At 44.8% G+C, this 22,077-nt stretch overlaps 1 protein-coding gene across 4 annotated transcripts in view; it reads right to left on the reverse strand.

The window, feature by feature from the left end:
- The window catches only part of LOC142368977 (diacylglycerol kinase eta), an 81,777-nt gene that overhangs the window by 8,371 nt on the left and 51,329 nt on the right, over positions 1-22,077 (reverse strand). For all 4 annotated transcript variants that reach the window (XM_075451193.1, XM_075451195.1, XM_075451194.1 and 1 more), the window contains 21 exons: positions 21,574-21,678; positions 20,768-20,900; positions 18,979-19,085; positions 18,593-18,718; positions 17,046-17,148; positions 16,514-16,673; positions 16,217-16,325; positions 13,565-13,704; positions 12,191-12,278; positions 11,403-11,494; positions 10,172-10,271; positions 8,433-8,498; positions 5,262-5,433; positions 5,057-5,155; positions 4,801-4,879; positions 4,610-4,717; positions 3,318-3,414; positions 3,098-3,205; positions 2,853-2,966; positions 2,310-2,444; positions 1,503-1,666 (listed from right to left, as the gene is read on the reverse strand). In XM_075451193.1, the coding sequence (XP_075307308.1) occupies positions 1,503-1,666; positions 2,310-2,444; positions 2,853-2,966; positions 3,098-3,205; positions 3,318-3,414; positions 4,610-4,717; positions 4,801-4,879; positions 5,057-5,155; positions 5,262-5,433; positions 8,433-8,498; positions 10,172-10,271; positions 11,403-11,494; positions 12,191-12,278; positions 13,565-13,704; positions 16,217-16,325; positions 16,514-16,673; positions 17,046-17,148; positions 18,593-18,718; positions 18,979-19,085; positions 20,768-20,900; positions 21,574-21,678 (2,405 nt within the window). The remainder of the gene's footprint in view (positions 1-1,502; positions 1,667-2,309; positions 2,445-2,852; positions 2,967-3,097; positions 3,206-3,317; positions 3,415-4,609; positions 4,718-4,800; positions 4,880-5,056; positions 5,156-5,261; positions 5,434-8,432; positions 8,499-10,171; positions 10,272-11,402; positions 11,495-12,190; positions 12,279-13,564; positions 13,705-16,216; positions 16,326-16,513; positions 16,674-17,045; positions 17,149-18,592; positions 18,719-18,978; positions 19,086-20,767; positions 20,901-21,573; positions 21,679-22,077) is intronic.

The following is a 22,077-nucleotide window of genomic DNA, read 5'->3' on the forward strand; positions in this document are numbered from 1 at the left end:
CACTCCTGGGACTGAAACTCTGCATCACACTTATCTTGACTTTTAGTACCAGCTGGTCTTGATTTGCTCTTTTCACTGCCATGACAACCAAGGTTCAAGCTTTTTTTGTAGACATTTTTAAATCCAGCTTAAAAACATTTCTTTTCTCATGTGTCTATGCATGAAATCTGCACGATATCCTTTAATTTATCTGGACTGTTGCTTGTTTTTAAATTCATTTAAATTATTTTATTTGTTTCTCTTTATATTCTTTTATGTATTTTTAATGCTTCTTCCACTCCCTGCTGCAATGCTTTTATTTTATGTAAAGCACTTTGAACTGTTTGTACATGAAATGTGCTGTACAAATAAATTTGACTTTGACTTTTCCCTCATTGTCAAGCTGTGACAGTGTTGGGGTCTGGCCCAGAACGGTTTAGGCCCAAAATGCATCTGTTCAGAGAATATAAACCCAGCAGAGCTCTTAGGTCCAAGGACTCAGGTCAGCTGGTCCAGTCCAGAGTCCAGACTAAACAGGGAGAAGCAGCATTTAGCTGTTATGCTGCAAACAAGTGGAACAAACTGCCAGTGGAGATTAAACTTTCACCAAATGGAGACATTTTAAAATCCAGGTTAAAAACATTTCTGTTCTCATGTGTCTATGCATGGAATCTGCACAATATCTTTTAATTTATCTAGACTGTTTCTTGTCTATAAATTAATTTAAATTATTGTATTTGTTTCTCTTTATATTCTTTTATGTATTTTTAATGCTTCTTCCACTCCCTGCTGCAATGCTTTTATTTTATGTGAAGCACTTTGAATTGTTTGTACATGAAATGTGCTATACAAATAAAATTGATTTGATTTTTTATTTTGATTTGGCCTGAATAAAGTGCTCTGAGTTTCCAGTCTCACCTCACTCATTAATTTCTCTGAAAAGTGCGTTTTAATTTCAGCATTTCAGATCTTTTGATCTAATAGAAGTCCAGTTGAGTCAACAGTCCAATGTTGTGTGGATGCAGAAAGGTTTAATGAGATTTTAGAGCAACATAAGCTGCCTTTAAGACATCTTTTTGTCAGTGGGTTTTTCAAGCAGACGACAGAGACACCCCGCATTGTTCGCAGGAAGCATGGGACAAAATCCAATCTGGAAGCATCCTCGGTGTCAGAATGTCAGTGTTGTGAAAAGGAATGGCATCATTACCAAGCAGTAAAAACATTACAATCCTAGCTTTTTTTTGGAATGCGTTCGTGGGCCTGAAATAAAAAAAATGGACGGATAAGAACAGCTAAAATGAAGCTGACCGGAAAGACACATGAAATATCTTGGATTCATACTGCCTGCAACTAAATTACAGTCAAAGCAAATGTCAAATATCATGTTTTCTTCATTTGCGATGTCCATACCATCTCGTCTTTTTCTGATTTGGTGCCATGTGTGATTGGATTGCAACTAAAATTAAACTTAAACTTAAAAAATGAAGCTACAGTCTAGACCGTTTTTTTTTGGTGTCACGTACTTGTTGATGAGCGTGTCGGCCACGATGCCCAGCTGCTGCACCTGAGCGCACTCCTCCTCGGTCAGGTACTCCATGGACTGCTGGGAGTTAAGGCGGGGCCTGGCGGATCGGTAGCTGTCAATCTTCCTCTTGTCCTCCCACGACTTCAGCGTGCTCTCGAACGCCTGGGTGCACAAAGGTGGAGAAATATGAGGCACGTCAGCTGGAACAGCTGCCGCTGAACACGACAAGTGGAAAAACAAAATAATTCAAGGTGCTGTGTGGACATCAAATGAAAACTCAAGGTAGGAAAGGAAAATCGAGGGCATTTTTTCTCACGTGTGGCCGGATTTACGAGAGAAAACCTTTTTAATCGGATGAGGCGGAAGCAGCAAAACGTGTTTTATTTGGTCCACGTGAAGCCCAGGCATCCAGCAGCTGAGCACAGAACCTTAGTGTCAGTGTTTTACTCAGTGCGAGCCACTTTTAAGAGGATCAAAGAGTGAGCCAACAGTCTTCACTCTCCAAGGTGCTCAAGGAGGGAAACCATGGAAACAAACTGCCCAAATGTGCGCGGCTGAAGAGGGGCTCTCAAAGGTTTGAGCAGCAGGAGGAGAGGACAAACACAGTGGGGATGGATTTGATTTAAGAAGTCCCAGAATAGAAAGAGTCGACAACATCAGCCGAGTGGAGTTTAAGCTGCAGCATTTATTTAAGAAGGAACATTTCGAGCAATCTGCAGTTTCTCGTACGGCAAACGCTGACAAACACGCGGTGGGAAATTGGGACTGCGTATTGCATTGCTTGCATATTGGTGCTAGGTCTTACCCGGTCTCTGGTGAGCATTTGAGCGCGGTTCTTGTGGACGATCTTGACGATGCCTGGAGGCTGGATCCAGGCCTCTCCGTCCACCTGCACGGGAACACCCTCCTCTCCCTGGATGGTGATCTTTACCTGCCGGCACTGACAACGCGACGGAACAGAAAGCAGAAGCGGTGTGTGAGACGTGTGCATGTGCAATAAATCTGTCCAATGCGCCGCTTTATAAAAGGACATCAAAGGAAGCGGGTCACAGAGGGTCAGGTTCGGTGTTGAGTGCTCCGCTGTACAGGGGAAGTCTGCTCCGCTGAGTTTTATGCCCCTTTTTGCATATAAACTGAGATCATGTGACACTTTTCCATCTTTTAAAAAAAAATCCATTTAAACTACGTGTTGTCATGCAAAAAAAAAAAAAAAAAAAAAAGGAAAACTTCCAAGGGGGGTGGAACATTTTGCAAGCCACTGCATGTACCACAGTTCTTACACATGACCTGCTAACAGCGGTGATGCTTTGGCAGGTTCGTATTGAGAGTGTGTATGCGTGTGTGTTACCTGCGCAATGCGGTGGTGCTGCAGGTTGATGACTCTGGACACGGCCATCTGCATGCTGCCAAACACCGCCACCACCTCCAGCTTCTTATCGTCAAACGACGGAGCGCCAAAGTTCTGGGCGAGCAGACAATACACACCAACGCCACTTTCAATTCGCTGAGTTCCCCATTTTTAAAAACAAACTCTGGTTTGATAAAAGCTTTTAATTTAGAGCTTCTTAAAGCGCGTTAGTACACGGCACTCACATTGTCCTCCTTGGTGCCCCCCCAGAAGTTGATTCCTCCTGCATAGCTGGGGATGTTGAGGACAGCTAAACCCTGCAGACTGGGCAGAGACATGGGAACCCCGTCACACTGCGGACACAAAGGAGACCAACTGTCAGGGCAGATCAGCTGATGGAGGCCTGTTAGCCACAACAGGAGGAGCCGCATCTTTTTTTAAGGTCAATGTGTTTGTGTGTCCCACCTCCAACTGAACTCTTTGCTCCAGGTTCTTGTAGGTCTTCTGGACGAGCTCTTTGGTCCCCAGGACTCCGTACCACATCATGTTCTTGGTGCGACTACTGCAGATGGAGACAGCAGGAGACCGCCGATCAGATCCCATTCATTACACGGCAACTTCATTGATCAAAGAATTCCATCAACAAATGTGAGCTCGAGTTACCACTGACGGCGACAGAAAAATCTACGTCGGGTTTCCCGTGTATTCATCCTTATTCTAATTAACAGGGAGGCAATGCCACAGTCATCTGTCTTAATCCGTTTTAGTTTTGCCAATTAAATATTACGGCTTGGATGTTGTTTTTCCAGGGCAAAAATGTGCTGATCTGTGGCCCCCATCTAAGTAGGCTCTTCCACTTGTGACTTTCCAAACTGACAGCTGCCTGCTGCAGGTGAGGCGCTGGCGACTCGTCAGTACTTCACACATTTAGCCCCTTTAAGCTCAAAGTGCAGCGCTTTAGCTACACAAGCTCCGGCAGGGGTAATGGAGGATTTTGACCTGCGGTCGCCTCAAGGTTTTCTGCAGTGGTTCTCTTAAGCAAGCTTCCTCTGGTTAATCACTTACAGTGTGTAAGTGAACAAGTGCTTTGAATGAAGCCTTGGATAGACTTGGTGGAACGATCTCCCAACTGATATCAGGACAGCTGAGTCGCTGCCCATCTTTGGCCGCAGGCTGAAAACCCATCTCTTCAGGAAACACAACCTAGATCTGCCCTCGAAGGTCATCACCTGTTTCGTCCTACCTCCTTACACATATATTTTTTTTCTAAATTGTCTTCCCATTTGTCTAGGTACCTAACTTACCGCACTTACTCTAGCACTAGTTATGCTCTTAGCTGTTTGGTTTTGGAAGGAAATGCACTTATGATTTCTTGTGACCTGAAGTTCTTTTGCCTACCGATGGGGAACACACTTATTGTAAGTCGCTTTGGATAAAAGCGTCTGCAAAATGACCGTAATGTAATGTAATGTAGACTTCAGGCATATCTGATCACCCTGATACTTGAACACTTGTTGAATTTTTGGGGTCCATCCTCTCCTGTCTGTGCATTTCTTTCGTATCATTCACTCCTGCTTAACATCTCAGCCTTTCTACATCATCACGTGTGAATGATGACTCAGATCTGATGGTATAGTGGCAGTATAGCACCGTTCAAATCTCTGAATGGGTAGGAGTCCAAACATCTAACTGGTGGCGTATATTAGGGATGCCAGATCACCATATCATCATAACATCAGTATTTCAACATTTCACACCTGCATTTTTTGGGGTGCTCGTCTCTCTTGTTGTTGAACTCGAGGGAGATTTTGGCATCCAGGCCGATGCCAAAGTAGTTATTCATCACGCACTTCTCTGAGCATTGTCTGAGGACACATGAGTTCATTAATGCACGCTGACACACGCATGCTCAGCACATAGAGAAGCAGGTACGCCCGCTTAGACTTACACAGAGTCCTCACTGAAGGTGACGGTGTTGAGGCTCTCTGGTTTCTCCAGGACGATGGGGGTCGTGGGACTCAAGCCTCCTGGACCGGGACAGATTCATGACGTTACCTTTTTGGTTGATCGAATAAGCCGCCTTCACACCATCACTGACGGGACCCGGTTAGTTTGAGTTTTAAGTGTAAAAAACGGCTTTTTTTTTGGGGGGGGGGGGGGTATGCCCTGTGCTCCTGCTCAGTTCAAACTAAAAGAACACTTACGTGGCTCGGCATCCTTCAGCTCCTCGCTGTTCTCTCTTTTGATGGAGGATGAGGACGGCATCCTTTGGACCTGCGTGTGTCTGTTCTGCTCATCCACCACTGAAATGAGGACGCGTGGTCAGTAAACTGCACACAGGCGTGCCCATATCTAGACGTTTCAAAATGACAGCCGCAGATAAAGCAGGCCCGCTGGCTGCTTGGCTACCTTTCTCGGCCTGCTCGATGATCTGCCTCAGAGCTTTCTTCAGACTGTTGGCCCTGAGCATCAGCTGCTCCTTGGACCGACATGTCTTGCCCTCTGAGCCCGACTCGCCGCTGCTTTCACCGGGACTTGAGCCGCCGCTCTCCTGGCTGGGCACGGAACCTGCTGGCACAACCTAGGTGAAAACAGAGTGCAAATGTGCTGAGTGCTGGAAAACCTGTGAGACCTGTTAAGACACTTTCAGATGTAACTCGACTCCCCCATAAGATTCCATATTCTATTCATAATATCCCATTTTATTAGCAGCTGTACAACCAGAAAATGTCTTCCCATGCATTCATTTTCATCATTCCTGCTTAAGCGCAGCACCTTCTGTTGGCTTGTTTCTGACAACGAGACGCCGCACTTAATATAATTTATGGGCAGCCCTGCAGCGGGATGAGCGGCTTGAATTCAGAAGCACTTCCAGATTTACTAAGCGAGAGCGTGAAATCATGCTGATATTTTCAGGGATCAGACACTTTTTTTTTTGATAGCACCTTGGACGGCACTCAGCAGAGATAATGGATGTCGTGTTGTCAAGCTCAAACAAGGAAACCAAAGCTATGTGTGAAGACGTTGGAGCGACGGCTGGCCTGTCATTGTTCAGTCCAATGGAAAGTCAATTCTAGCTCAAACTGGTGGAAAAGCCGATGTTGGTTCCTGAAAACAGAACAAACGGCATGTTGACAACCCGGTAGGGGCAGCGTGATGCCTCAGGCGTTCCTGCTGGGAAATCCTGGGCCCCACCTCTCATGCCGATGCTATTGTGACACGTAAGACATACCTAAACATTACTGTTGCACGGTGCAAACTGTATTCCTTTAAACACTGCAAAACTGGTTCAAAAGTACTAGAGTATGGCAACCCGACCGAAGCCCGACGGGCCCGGTTGGAACCCGACGGGCCGGGCCGGACTCGGACAAAAAATTAGAATGTCTTGTCGGACTCGGGTCGGGCTCGAAAGCAAGCAGACATCGTGAAAATTATAAACAGCCAGAGGACAGGTTTCAGTTCATTGCAAACGTCAGTTTTTGTGATAAACATAAATAATTGAATATGCATAAATGAAAATGTTGGTAGGCTATTCGTGCCTCATGCCGTGCAGCATGCATCTGTGTGCATCTGTGGTCTGTGCATGCTCGGTGCGCACGCACGCATATCGAACATTCGAACAACTTTACATTAAACACGTGCGATCAGTGCAGCCGAGCTCAGTTGGCTGGAAGCGCTATGGAGGACATTAAAAGAAAAATAGCTTCTGGAGAACTGAAAGTCGTGGAAAATGAGAGGGGGAAATCCACTGTGTGGAAAGCTTTAAGCTATAATGGATTATGGAGGATTATGGTGCGCTGTCACCAATGTGTATTTACTGATTAGGGTGCGCCGTTTTGCGTTGGTCACTGGTCTCGGGCTTCCGGCGGGCTCGGACACAAATATTTTAATTAATCTCAGGCTCGGGTCGGATTTGAGAACTTTTCTGTCGGTTGAGGGCCGGGCTCGGACAGAAAAATCCGGCCCGAGCCAGGCTCTAAAAAGTACCCCCCCAACATCTTTGGCATGTGCTGGACAAACAAGTCTAAACCGTTGAAGACCGACTTTCCTGGCAGCGTAGTGCCAGAGGACAAACTATACCCTACAACTGCGTTCCACATTATTATGCACGTTGTATGCAAGTGACATCAAGATTCCATTTTTTGTTTTAATTATCGTGTCTCAGGGCTCTTTGGATCTCAGACAGCAGTGATAATTGGTTTACCAGGTGAGCCGAATTAAGAAAAACTACAGAAGAAGGACGTTCCACGTTACTAAGCAAGACAACCATTTTCAGGCAAAAAGCGTGAAATAGTTGCATGCCTTAGATATTTCATGAAAACTTAAGCGTGATCATCGTACTGTTAAGAGATTTGTGGCTGATTCAGAGCACATAAAGGCACAATGAGGAAGGTTTCAGCCATTAAAGAGCAGCAAACGGGTATTTGAAGCTGCTGCTGTCTCTGGAGTCCCGCGAATATCAAGGTGTGGGATCCTCCGGAGGCTCGCAGTTGTGCATAAACCTTCTATTCGGCCACCCCTGAACAATTCTCACAAGCAAAAACGGCTGGAGTGGGCCCAGAAATGCATGAAGACTAATTGTTGGTCTTGTTCAGTGATGGGCGCCGTGCAACCCTGGACGGTCCAGATGGAGTAGTGGACGGTTGGTGGACGGCCCCCATGTCCCAACAAGGCTGTGACGTCAGCAAGGAGGTGGCGGAGTCATGTTTTGTGCCGGAATCGTGGGGAGAGAGCTGGTCGGTCACCCTTTAGGGTCTCTGAAGGTGTGGTCATCTTCATGCGTGACAGTGCTGCAAGGAATGCCTCTGCATCATTGGGAGCTGTGGGTATAACAGGAGAGAAACTCATGGTGTGGCCCCCATCCTCCCCGCACCTCAACCCTGTTGAGAAACTTTGGGAACATCCTCAAGCAAAAGATCTAGGAGGGTGGGAGGCTATTCTGACATCCTGTAAAGAAATGCGAGCAGAAACTCTCCAAAAACTCACAAGTTCCTTGGATGCAAGATTTATGAAGCTAATGTCAAATAAGGAGCCCTGTGTTAAAATGTAACTTTACCTATTAAGATGTTTTTGATTGAAATGGCTTTTGATTTCGGTAAATATGACCTTCCAATGCTGCAAATTCAACAAGTTCCAATTCTTTACAATCTATGACTTGAAAATTGTGCTGACTATGATTTGTATCGACCATTTTTTTTTAAATATCTGAGAAAAATATCAGTTGCATAATAATCTGGAACGTGGTGTAGAGTTCTAGCAGGGTTCGTGGCTCTAAGGGTCGGGGCTATCTGGTGGAGATCTGGTGGAAAAGGGAGAGCTGCTCCCATTTTGAGACAGGTGGTCATAATGTTTTGGCTGATCTTTGGATGTCAGAAAAACACAGATACAAAACTTATAAAAACCATAGAAATTCTAAGTGTTAAAAAGCAGTCGGTCTACATCGGAGGGCTGATTTTGACAGAAAAAGAAATACTTCATATCTCTTTTGGGATCCAAACTCCTCCAGTTCGGCTGTTCTACGTGCTTTAAATTGGCATTTACGACCATTTCATAGCGATGAAAAGTGGAAAACATCGTTACCTGCGCCTCTGCCTCCTCACTTAAGGCCTTGACCAGGGAATCGAGTTTCTCATTCAGCAGCGTGCACTGGGAGAGAAGAAGCAGAAATGGAGAGAAAGGAAGGGAAGAAGTCATTTTTATTGTTTGTATTGCTCCCCTGCCCACTTCAGACTCGCATAAAAGGAGTGCAGATTTGGAGATAAGAGCCCGCATGGATGGTGCACAGAACTTTCTAAAAATGCTGCTCGTTGTGTGGAGCTGCAGTAAAACCTCATATCGGCCTGAAATCAATACACACTGTTTTACAGCTCAGAGAGGGCCTCTATTTGGGGAAGTAATGGGCCCATTTCCTGCCAGGCAACACTGGAGCGTCACGTTGTTTGGAAAAGAAAATCAAACATATCATCAAGAGACCGTGTTTATTCTCTAAAATCAGAAACAGCTGAAGGTTTTGGGATCAGTCATTTGAACCATGTCCGAACTTATTTCATGGTTTCTGCCCCCCCCCCCCCCCCCCCCCCCCCCACACACACACACTTTTTGTGCAGTTTTACGAAAAGTCCATGCTGGTGCTCTGCAGGTTCAGAGCTGAAACTCTCAGAAAGGCCAAGTCAGACGGTCCATATGTGCAATGCAAACCTTTTTCAGGAATCAATCCTGACTACTTTACAGTTAATCTGCATGTGCTGTGAGAAAACCGATAAAACCAAAAGCGAGTAAGCTGCAGAGAGAAGTTGGAAAAGACGGTGGAAGCGAGGCTGATCCAGGAGCCGAGGCTCTTTGCCAGCTGACTCGGGTTCGGCCAAGAGCTGGCCGTGAGGTTGCCAGCCTCTGAGGCTCGCTGTGAGCTAGGTGAACTAACCCTCTCGAGCCCCCCTGTGGGACTTGTGGGCCAGCCATCTGGCAGCCAAAAACTGGGCCTGCTTGCCAACTGAGCCGGGAACCTGCTCCAAGGAGCTCTCGGCTACTGAGCATCGTCTTTAAATGGAAATTTGAATACATATTACCATTCTGATACTTGACCTTGTACAATTTAGTGAGTCAATTTATTTTGTACTTGGTCCTCTAGAGAATCATACTCTGGTTTTAACATGTACAGCTAAATGAACCCAGTCCGAGAGATGCTAAACAAAACTTAGCAAAACGGCATCTTTAGGCCTTCAGACACCTTTCAGGGCGAAAATATGCTCATATGAATCACCAAAAAAGAAAAGAAAAGGTAAAACCACCTTGAGAAATATTTTTTTAAACGGGAAATTGGTCACAACTTGGGGAAAATAACAATGTGCATGCAGCTCACGTGCGAAACACATACAACAAATATTCCTGTAGCTGCAAAGGTGGTAACACCAGGTCTGAGTAAGAGAGCCGGTGGGCTGGATGCAGGCTGTAAAACACAGCTCACCGTCGGAATCAGAGACCGGGAAATTCTTTTTTTTTAAAAATGGTCAAGATACCAGATGGTTTAAGTCCTTTGCCTCGTCAAGTCTGTTACAAAAAGCACCCTTTCCCCTTTACCTCTTAAATTCAGCCTCGGGACATTAATGTCTCTCAAATTCTTGGAAGAAGTCAAATAAGTCAACAGGCAGAAAACAAAGGCAGAGAGCAAACACTGTACAGGAGGGAGCGGTAACACTGGACCTCAGGCTACACTGTGTACACCTTACATTTTCTATATATACACACACACACACCTACACTTGCCTACTAGTTAGTGTTATACAAGTGCTTACATAACACACACACACACACCCATTTACCTTCTTTGCCATGGCATCTGCCTCCTCCTTGTTCTCTGTGGCTCTCTCGTACGCCTTCCCCACCTCCGCCACAAAATCGTTCACAGTCCCGCACAGAAACCTGCCAGGTGGTGGTGGTGGGGGGGGGGGGGGGGGACAGACAGTGGGGGGGGGTGTGAAGGTGATTAACATCAACATAATTAAGACTGAGAATCACACTGATTATGTGGTTAACACTTTGAAGATTCTGTGACTCACTGAGGTAGAGATAACACACACGCACACACACACACACACTTACACACACACGCACACACACACACACACGCACACGCACGCGCGCTTGCTGGCGTTTCATTGCCGCCTACCTGCATGTCAGCTACATCGCCTCCACGCTTTCACCTTTCACTGACAGCTGTTACACCGCAGTTGTATGACTCAGCTCTGAGACTGGTCCAAACGCGCGCACTCGTGCTTTAGGAAAATATCAAATACTCGGAAATGAAGTGCGCAGCAATTATCCTTGAAAACCTTGTGCACCCTCAGCAGCTGCACACAAGTTTCATCCCCCGTTAAATCTTCAAGTGCTTCCCTGCCCACGTTTAGATCACTATCTTTTGTAGTGTTTGAACAAAGGGAGAGGTGACACTGACATTGTTTTGGTTTTTTTTCGTTTTTTTGGGGGGGGGGGGGGGTCTAGTAGAAAAAAAAATACAGCCTTGAAGCTAAACCTGTGTATCTAGAAATTTACGTGGAAGCACAAAAAAAAACAAAGCAACTACGCTTCTTCCTGTTTCACTTTTTACGTTTCCATCAAAGTGCACATATCCCAAAGTCCCCGAGGAGTTCCAGATGTGATGCGGGTCTGATCGCCAATTAGCGGTCAGTTTAAAGCCCACGGGAGAGAGGTGGAAAAAAGTGCTCTGCAATGCCCTTCTCCCAGAGGAGGACCGCCCCTGCACTAATGCACTGAGGATGACCCCAAATACCGATTCATCCGTCTCTCTCACCCTCGGGCTGCTGCACGCACTCGCATGCTTAAGTGTTTGTGCATCCTCGGGATGAGGTAGAAGCAGAAAATCAATACCTGCTGAACAGACGCTCTTTGTGAGCCCCATTTCTCTCATCATCGCTCTTCTCTCTCTTTTTTTTTTACCTCCTCTCCTCCTGGTTTTAGCAACCCTTCGTTTTCATCTGATCCTCATCCTCACCCCCCCCCTCCTTTTTTTTTTAAAGAATTTGTGGCACGTACTTGGCAGAGGAGATGACGTCACTGTGGTTGTCCGAGTCCAGGATCTTGGCCAGGTGAGAGGCCACGGAGTCTGCATACTGAGTGATGTGGACCTAAGACGTAGAGCGAGAGAAACGATGAAGGTGAAGAGGTTTTTTTTCCCCAGCCCTGCGTCATGAACTCGCACCATCACAGGTGCAGACACGGTCTCTGATGGCACAACTGTGACGTAATCCGCACTTCCACAGAGAGGTGTAAACAAGCTGAATCTGCCTGGGAAATTGTTTCTCGGCTCCAAGCTGAGGTGCGACTTCTTCACCTGGAAACCGGGAGTCATGCTGATACACCCGACCGGTTACAGTCGTGTGAAAAATAAACTGCACCCACTGTGAATGTATCAGGACACACTCATCTGGTCCTCACCTCGTCTTAAAATGAGGCTAATAGACCTTCAGATGAACAACGTGCTACACTGTGTCATTATTTCCTTCAACAAAAACTGAGCCAAAATGTGGAAAACTGAATAAAAGGTGGCAATGTAACCATTTCCAGCCGCCTCCTTCATATTAGGCACTTTGAGAGGCAGAGATCAGCTCCCTTCCAATTACAGCCCTGCACTTTGTCGATATCTACACCACTCCCCGTGGTTCAGGTCTGATTGCTTTGGCTTCCACCTGCCAGGATCAATTGATTCTCAGCGGATGTTTTCCAAAATAATTCCCCGCCCCTTTTGTGAGCTCTGGCTTTTATGGATGCCATCTGTCAAAAAGGCACACAGCCTCCCAAGAAAGCCGAGCTGGGTGATTTACCTGTAGGGGAGAATCCAGGCAGTCGTCTTCCTTCACGATCGGCGTGTGTTTGTTGGTGGTGGGCACCTCGTACGTCATCACGCTCCATCTGAAACGCATTTTGAAAAACACCGGCAACTTTTCCGTCAAAGATCGTACAGATCCAAGCACAAAAACTCAGCCGCGGCTCGAGCTAAGAACAAAGAAGTCTGAAAACGTACAGGCTTTACATCAAACATCTCCTTTCCACTGACAGATTTATTTTCTACAAGAAAAGGAAATATTTGCTGTATAAGCTGTGCTGTGTTGGTTTTCTTTTTTTACCATCTTCATGCAAGGCTGGGATGCCTCAGGTTTGATTTATTTGCATGTCATGAATAAAAAGCAGCTGCAGCAACACGTAAAATGAGCAAACTTCAGAAACTGAGATGTTGTTTTCTAAGACGTTACTGGAACCTTTTTTTGGCTCTCGTTTTTTCTGTTTTGCTGCTGTTGTATATTCTCAAAAGTTGAGTTTTTTACTCCTTTTAAAATGCTATTGCGTTGTATTTTCTGAAATGGAACTTCTTTGATCTTTTTTATGACACGTCGGGAGTGCTTCCCATTGTTTAATCCCATGTGTTTATGCCACTGCTGTTCTTGGCCCCTCGGGGCCACCGTATCAAACATCTGGAACAACGATCACATCATCAAACCGTCACTAAAAAGGAGGAAGTGAGGAAGATGATGAAACTCATGATGGGACGTCTGCTAACTGAAGGCTTCAGGCGGGTATGTGTGGCATGTTCCGTTAGTTTCACATTCCAACATGCGTGCAGAACAAACAGAAAGTCCTTGTTGAAGGCGTGACTGAGTCCTCACAGGTGAACTGTTATTTAACACCGATTAGCTCCAATTTACCTTGAAAACTGTCATTCATCAGTAAAAGACATGGGCAGTAAAGACTCAGTGCCTCACTTGCAGGTGAGACGAAAACAGTCGGCTGAAACTAACTGCTGCGGAACACTTTGGGCCTGCACGTGGACACATTCTGCACTAAAGCTGCTTCATTTTGGCGTCAGAAGTTACTTCTCACAGTATGAACGTTTACCCCAGGCAGGAAGCAGAAATGAATAGCCTTTGGTAGAGGACTTCCATCCACTTATCTTTATTGCTTTCACTGCTGCTCGCTCCTGGCTGCTGCCCTTAACTAAAGTAAGTGAAATATAAAAAACCCCACAGCTTTTATTTGGGAATCCCTCCAACAGCTTTCAAGAGCTCACTCTGACCCTCCTCGTCGCAAGACACCTGAAACTCTACCGTACACTAGCACAAGTTTTCTTTTTTTTTTTTTTAGAAACTAAGGAGCGCATGGACTTGAAGAATCCTCCCCCCTCACCGGCCTTTGGGGCTTACCTGTCCAGCATCTTGGTGGTGGCTCTCTCCAGCTTCTCCAGGATCTGCAGCAGCTGAGCGTCGTCATCGCAGAGGCCTCCCCAGCCCAGAACGCGAGCCAGGTCGTTGCCAGTGCCCAGAGGCAGCACGCCGAGCTGACACTGTGGAGACGCCGCAGAGCAGTCAGAGACGGCAGCGCAGATACGATGAAACCCATTTTCTGTTTAGCAAATTCCTCCCCGCATAAACCCAAACCTGGCACTGAATGTTGGCCGAGAAGAACCAGCATTTCGAAAGGAGCTCGACAATGTAACACACAACTCATTCATCTGAATCACTGCTCTCCAGTGAGACTTCCTGTGTTCATCAAGTCAATCAACTTCACATCTTCAGAAAAAAGACAACCTCCCTTATCCGTTGAAGCACTTTATTCTCACGATCATTGATTCCGCAGTTTATTATCGAACTCGGGCCTGAGTCTGCCGAACATCTCTGCTAAACTTTAATTTACCTTCCAGGGCATCAGTGATTTGGAAAACTCTCCCATCTACAATTTTGAATGCAGAACTATTCTATTAATTAATTTAAGACCGCCAGTAAACAATTTCTCCCTGTAATGTCATGTTTCAGGGTTTATAAACTGCATTAACTACTAGTCGCTTTTGCCATTTTTTTCCGTTACCTGGTACGATAGAGTGCGGATCGACTTGGCTCTTGTATTCTTTGTTTTCACGGGCGGTACAGCTCTTTATCATCGAGCCGTTTCTGAGACACTCGCTGAGTGTATTTATTTCATTACATTGATTTAGCTGATGCTTTTATCCAAAGCGACTCATTGTGGGGTGTAGAGCATAGGATGGCGATGGCAGCGAGAGAGTCTGAAACAGGCTTTTAGTACCGTCGGGTTCGGATGTCTTTTAGGAGTCGGAACGACTTGAGCTCTACAGAACTCAACACCGTCAGCAGAATGAATAAAAGGAAAAAAAATCCCATCAGTCTGTGGACCCGGCAGAGAGGATGCTGTTTACACCCTATAAGTGAGGCTTCGCTCTGACCAATCAGCAGTCTGGAAAGTTTAAAAGTCAACCTGCAGTATGGGCTCTGCTTGCTTGAAAACGTTGGCTGAAGCGGGAGCAAAAAAAAGTTTTGCAATCAATTATGGGGAGCTTCCTCCAAACAAAAAAAACTGCAACAAACCCACCCTTAACGTTCCCATTTCCAATCCGACGCCTCTCTTATTTTATGCAGCCAACACAAACAGGACAGTGTTCAAAATCAGCCCCGTCATCACACTTTCTGTGAAAGTATCCAGAACAAACTGGTCATTGGATCTTAAAGGGATAGTTCGCCTCTTTTGACATGAAGCTGTATGACATTCCATATTAATATCATTATATTAAATACGAAGGTAGAGAGAAAATAGTGCCAAGCGATTGTGAGATCTAACTTTTTCTGGATGAACGATTTTGTGATGCAAATGTATTACTCTTTTGAACGCATATTGTTTTGAGAGGCATTTTTGTGGCCCCAGCCAACTAGCCGGACTACCTTCATCAACACCAAAACTCGGCTGGAATTCGGCTCACAGGACGCAGCGGGGGGTAAGTCAATGTTCATAAATGATATTGCTAATATGGGATCTCATACAGCTTTGTGTCAAAAGAGGTGAACTATCCCTTTAATACTGCTCTGTACTTCTGTCACAGTGCGAGCTCTCACATGCAAGTTCAAATCGCAACATGTTGTAGAACACAGAGAGAGATCGGCTGCTAGAATCCAGCCTGGTTCGGAGTGTTTAATGAGTTTAGTTCAACACGACCTAAAACGAAACGGGATCAAACCTGATTAGAAACGGGGCTCATTTATCAGATTAAAATAAAAACCATGTTAGCATGGTGTCCATCTATGGAGATTAATCCCACAATACGAATGACTCAGTTCACTTAAAGTTTTAGTGGCCTCTAGAACGAACAATCCAGGAAAAACAGTATCCAATCATACTGAACGGACCGTTAACAATGATTGGATTCTGATGCTGTCTATCAAACTGCAATCTGCTCCTCCCTCCCTCCCCCCCCCTTCTTCCCCCTGTGCGCGTACCCTGCTCCGTGAACGAATTCCGCGTCCAGAAGCTTGGCAGGAAGCTAAACTAGAGCCAGCTTGGCTAGCACCTAGCATTATTAAACGTATAGTTAGCATATACTAAATACTAAATACGGCAACGATCGATGCTTGCTGTCAGAACAGCGCTCGTGCACCTTCGTGCTCGTGCGCTTTCATGTACTCTAGAGGCGTGCCTTCGGGGGGAAAGTGAAGAAAAGGGTCGGGACTTTTTACCTGTGGATTTTCAAAATGCAGCTTCGCTGGACTCAAAATCCAGGATCTCCTACCCTACCTTTAAGCACAGGAACCTATTGAGCTATTTCAGCCTCCTGAAGGGTGTGTCGACCCTCCTTAAACTATTTCTTCGATTGTTTCGGAAGTTCAGATGAACATTATGATGTGAATGAATTAATGTAGATGTTTATCTGCAGTGCAACAACAGCTGTGATATTAGCTCGGCAGGCACGTTTCTCCTAAGTCTCCTCACACATCAGGATTATTGAATCGACGCCTCCTCCTCCTCCTCCTCCTTCTCCTTTTTCTTCTTCTCATCCACTTTGTTGTTCTCACCTGTTTATGGAGGTTGAGTTTATCCAGCTCTGAGAGCACCCAGCCCACGCTGCCGTCTCCCCCGCACACCAGAATCCGAAAAGTAACAAACTTCTGGAAGAGCCGCAGGCTGAGGGCGGAGAGAGCAGGATGACACGGGAGGAAAACGTTAGGAGGTAGACAGCATCCGAGCGGCGAGAGGTGAAGGTGAAAACTTCCCATGATTTCAGTACAACTCATTTAAATCCATTTAAATCAACAGTTTAAAACGGTGACACAGAGTCGACCTTTTCCAATGATTAAGAAAGAAAAGGGTACCCGAGCTCCGGTCCTCCGTTCATCAGGTCAAAGACTTGAGCTGGGTTGAGAAGCTGCTTGAACTTGCGCAGGAACTTGACTCCCTGGTTGTCCCCACTTTTGGAGTTGACGAGGACCAACAGAGGGCTGGAGCACGACGCAGAGGTGGCCTTCCAGAAGCCTGAAATCAAAAGTTACAAGACTTTTACAACGAATTGTGACTATGACTCTTTTTAAGAAAAGTTAAACTTTAACTTTTCTTCAACTTTCTGCAAGAAGGAAGTAGGCTAACGATTAAAATATGAATTTAAGCCAATGTTTCCTGTTATCGTGCATGTTGGGGATGGAGGACTAACTTGGAAGAACCAACAGTGTCAGCAGAAAAAAAGCCTGAGGGCCAGTTCCGGTGTGTCCACCCAAAAACATTCAAAGGATTTAGACCAGTGAAGATAAAGGTTGACATTCCTGAACTTTGAACCTATTATTGCAATACTGCTTGTGAAAGAACCTGTGTGTGTGTGTGTGTGTGTGTGTGTGTGTGTGTGTGTCTCACCATCTGAGTCGATGCTGTTAAGTGCAGTCGGAGGGATGATCGAGACTCGACACTGACCCAAGGGACAGACCTTTCCCATTTGTTCTTTACAGCTGCTGTGAACCTGGGAGTGTACAAAGGCACACGTGTAAATAGATAAATAAATAAATCAAAATAAAGCACACACACACACACACACACACACACACACACACACACACACACACACACACACAGAGTTACTGGTCTCCATGGTAATTCTATATTTCAGTAGAGGCAGAAAGGTCATTACATCCCTCTGAAACCCACCAAATGCCAGTTCTGTAACCTTTACAAATGCCACTCTGATTCATTTGTGCACGTGGACCTGCGTTATTTTTCTTCTTTGTGTTCGAGCACCGAGGATCAGACTTTTCACCGTTTGTCACTGTGCGGTGTACTGTAAACAATTAGGCAACCTTTGCTAAGTGTACACGAGACAAAGTTACATCACGGTGACCGCGACTTAAACCTGTGACTCAGCCGAACCGTTCCGCTCCACTAGTTGAGATTAGCGCCTGTACATTTCATAGCGTAGACCCTTAGATTAGATTAGATTTAAAGTGGTTTAAAGTGACATAAGAATCCACACTGTAGAGTGACAGTGAAATGTCTCTAAGATCCAAGTAGCTGGCCACACCCTCACTGCATGTCATTCCGCTGTCCGTTTACCACCCTTCATGCCTGCCTCTCACTCAACTATCCAAAAAAGGCAACGGTAATTGTAATTGTAGTGAATATTCAAACAAACTTTGAGTGTTCGAGCAAGTATTTGACCCCTACAGTGTTTTGTTTTTATGATTAATACTTTTGGCCACTTGGGGGGCAACATAACAAGCTAAAAATAGTCAAATCTGACATATTTACTCCATAAGTTTACATGAGAAACACGGTAACAAATAAACATTCTGATCACATGATAAATGTCCATTATTTTCTCCTCTTAGCTCTCCACTGCAGTTTCAACTCATTTTAGTTGTCCCAGTGCCATTTTCCATACAAGATTAATACCCAACCTGCACTAAAAGGCTGTACTAAATATAGTTAATATCTTTACAAAGGATGATGATATCTCATGTTTTCCTCCTGTTCCTCTTCCCTTCAAGGATCTCTGCTGCTGTCCTAAGAGCCATCCCATTACTCTGATTACTCCAACGAACCTTTCAGATCTCAAGTGTTTGTGGGGCAACAGAGGAAATCAGGAAGAAAAAAAAAAAGGAAAGTTCGGGAGCACGTATATTCGTAGAAGTTACGATCTCCTCCGGATAAATTGGCACACCCCGCAGACAGATAAGCAAATAAAAGGAGAATTCAGTCTTAATCGTGATTTAGAGGTTTCGGATGAAATCCTGCCTCGCAGCAGTCGTATTTCTCTCTCAAGCCGGGAAAAAAAAAAATCCTTCAACTCCTCATGAACTGAAACTAAACCGAAAATAACTCTCAGCTGGTGGCAGTATCCTAAATAAATAAGCAACGCTTTGACACGACAGCTTTCGACAGGAAGAGAGGCTGAAACCAATCCCACTTACGATGTCCTTGCACCAGAGGCAGCGCCAGTCCTGCAGCCGCCTCACGCTGCCGCAGTTCTTGTCACACACCACGCATTTGGCACTGACGGGCAGGTTTCCTTCCAGCCACTGGTGTGGCATGGACACCTGAAAAAAAAACAACAAAAAATAAACACAAAAAAAAAAAAACGGTAAAACACAGAGAGAAATAAATATTTTTACTTGAATTACATCAAAACAATAAAGGTCAATTCAGGTTGGAATAGAAAAACCTAAAATGACTCAAATTTCCTTCAGTGGATGAAAATCTCACAATTTGCCGTTGCAACTGCAGTTTAAAGCGAATAATTGTTATGAGCCAACTAAAACAGAGCTGGAGTTGAATATTCTGTAGCTCAATGTCTCACCCCTTCCTCGTCCTCGATGATGTCATTTCCTATGGAGGCCAAAGTGGTCCACTTGCAGTTGTTGGTGGAGCGAACAGCACAGCGCTTATGAGCCTTAAACTTACAAACTGCGGAGGACAGACAAATCATTTTAAAAGGACTTGTTCACCAAAGCACTGGCTTGCATCTTTCGTGATCTGTTCACAAGTGGACAGCTGTGAGCACAGGACTCAATGCATACAGGATGCATCGTGGACATACTGAAATCTCAGATGACATTTTTGGGCCATTCTTTTTCTTCGCTTTTTCTTCGCTGATGCTTTGTTCTGCTTAAGGCTTTTGGCTGATTAAGACACTTCAAAGTTACTGTGTAGGGTTTCTGTTTGGACTCTGACTGGGTTGTGGGACTTGAATAAACTGCTGCAACGGATTCAGATGTTTACCCAAGGAAATGGGTCACATCCTTTACTGAGTCATGGTGGTGCAGGTGGATAAAGGTTTGCCAGACTGAACCAAAAGTGTTCTCTGCAGACACACTGTTAGGGGAAATATGTAAGCAGCATAAACATTTTTCACAAGGTGATATTATTTCCTGAGCTTTTCATGAAATCTCTGTGACATGCTCACCTGTCATTTGCGATCATGGAAGACACAGTAAGTAGACAAGCCCGTAATGAAGTTCAATAGTCCAGATAAATAAGCGTGGGGACGAGCCTACCTTGTATCGCGCGTGCACAATCGGTGATTGACAGGCAGCAGAGCCCAGCTCGTAACCTGATTGGTTACCTTTTACCGGTCCGGTCTGCAATTTTGTAAACAAACCTGCTGGCTTTGGAGGGACCTAGCGGGACATATAGGGGACCTAGAGAACTCTTTTTTTTTTGTATTGGGGTATTTAATGTACTACTTTCAGAATCCCCGGACAGTTCCAGACATTATGCTTGAAAAAGAGTTGCAGACTGCCGCTTTAACTTGGCTAGCTCTTAAATGCTAACATTTCCCTCGTAGCATTTTGATAACAGTATTTACTAATTTCTTTCAAAAGGTTCGTGAATTTGCTGTTAACAGCCCGCCAAAAGAAGAAGAAAAAAAGAATTTCAACTTCCCACTTTCAAGGGGCAACAAATGCAGCATGATTTAAAGTTTTCGAGTTAACAGTGCCTTCTGCCATAAAAGTGTACACTGCCAAGTGCACAAAACTGATTTTTAATCATGTCCCCTTTGAGACATTTCACCTATGCAGTGTTATCACACACACTTTGATGGGGCCATAATGTAGCAAGGACGTTCACAGATGAACAATATGTGGGGTCAGTGAACTTATAAAATTTCACAGATGTTGCTTTTATGCATATTTCCCCGCACAAATATCTGCTCAGTCACCAGTTTGAGATGAAGTGTTGCTAAAAGATTTAAGACAGTTTCTAACCTCACTGTACTGTGAGGAACTGAACAGTAACAAAACAAAAATCTTTACTGGAATGTACCCTTAAAACCCTGTATGGGAGTATTGAGATTTTTATGGCGATATAAAGGGAGGAAATACTCTTACACAACCGTTTCACTGTGTCAACCCTACAAAGAGTGCCTCATCTTGTAATAAGGGGCTATAAACCTTCTTCTTTACTGCCATGGTTGTACATGACCTTTTAATCATTTGAAACCAAACGGTCGTACTTCAAGGTTATCTGGTCAGGCTTAAAGTGACGGCTGTCCAAAGTTCATGGTCGAACGATTGAAAATTCAAATGAATGTGTCAGTAAAATGTGCAAGAGCACAAATGTAGGACGCAGTGTGTGCATGCGTGTACCTTCGCAGGACAGGCCGTGGGAGGTGACGCCTGGCAGCGCTTCTCTGCAGACGTTGCAGAAGGTCGGTCTGGCGTGTGAGCAGGCGTACCAGTTGTGCATCCCAGAGAAATGTTCCATGTTGAACTGACTGGCCTGTGGGAGGAGAAACGTTACAGGATGGGACAACGACTTTTTTTTGTTACACGCTGAACTTAGCAGACAAGAAAAAACATGAACGCAAGGAGACGATGATATACGAGACTCTGTGGCTTTCGGAGGTGAACATAAAAGAAGGTTCAACAGTGATATTGATTAAATAGATAATAAACAAGTTGTTTTTTCTTATTTTACACACAGGGCTAGAAAACGTAGCTTCACATTCACATGAACTGAGAATAACCAGACATAAGCAAAAGAATAAAACCATAAATGCACCACTATGAAAGCCGAGGACCTTTGAAACCCTAAACTTGGGAGAAATTACGCTCAGCTTGGATAGCAGCTTACGTTCTTCAGCTCTCTTTATTGCCTATTAAAACAAAGGCTCGGATTTTACGAATGAAATAAATCTGTCAGCAAAGAGCTGAAAGGAGAAGCAAATACGAAAGAAGAGAAAGACCGACGGGACGGAGAGATGGAGGAGCGAGAGGGAGGTGTTTGTACGCATCAAAAAAGAGAAGACATGGATCCAAATGTTGATATAAGAAGGACTGAGGTGTTCGCAGCTGTTCTCATGATCAGCTTTCATCTAATGTTCATTAGTTAGACCAAGTTTACTCTGATGTGAGGCGACAGCATATAGTGGAGAGAGGAGAGTAAAATTAACCTCATAGGTTTCCCATTTTTGGACAGATTTGAGGGCAGTGATCCAGTCCTCCATTTCCTTCCTGTTCTCAGCACACAACATCAATTTGCGAAATGGTGTGATAACCTGAGAAAGAGAGAAACAAAGAGAAAGGGACAGTCTGAGCTTAGCAGTAAAAGATTTTCTCAGAGTTGTAGGAAAACAAACACGAGGGCCAGATGTAACATAAGTCACAAATGTCAGATGTACCGTTAAATTCTTAAATTTTTTTTTAATTCAAAGTTCATCATTGCATTTACATTTCTGGGAAAAACGCTTAATCAAATCAAGAAGCAGCTTTGTGAGCCTCTTAAACACCTCCAACGTGTCCTTATGGTGATGCAACAAGAAAAGTTATCACAAGGATAGATGGATTTGTTCGAACTACTTCTGAGCAGCAGTGTCTTATCTGCGGAAGACAGCAACCAGAGTGCTCTCAATTTGGAGAAGCAGGGAGAAATTTCTGACAAGGGAGCTAAGCTAACA

This window comes from Odontesthes bonariensis, chromosome 19 (genome assembly GCF_027942865.1).
Source record: "Odontesthes bonariensis isolate fOdoBon6 chromosome 19, fOdoBon6.hap1, whole genome shotgun sequence".
NCBI lineage: Eukaryota > Metazoa > Chordata > Actinopteri > Atheriniformes > Atherinopsidae > Odontesthes > Odontesthes bonariensis.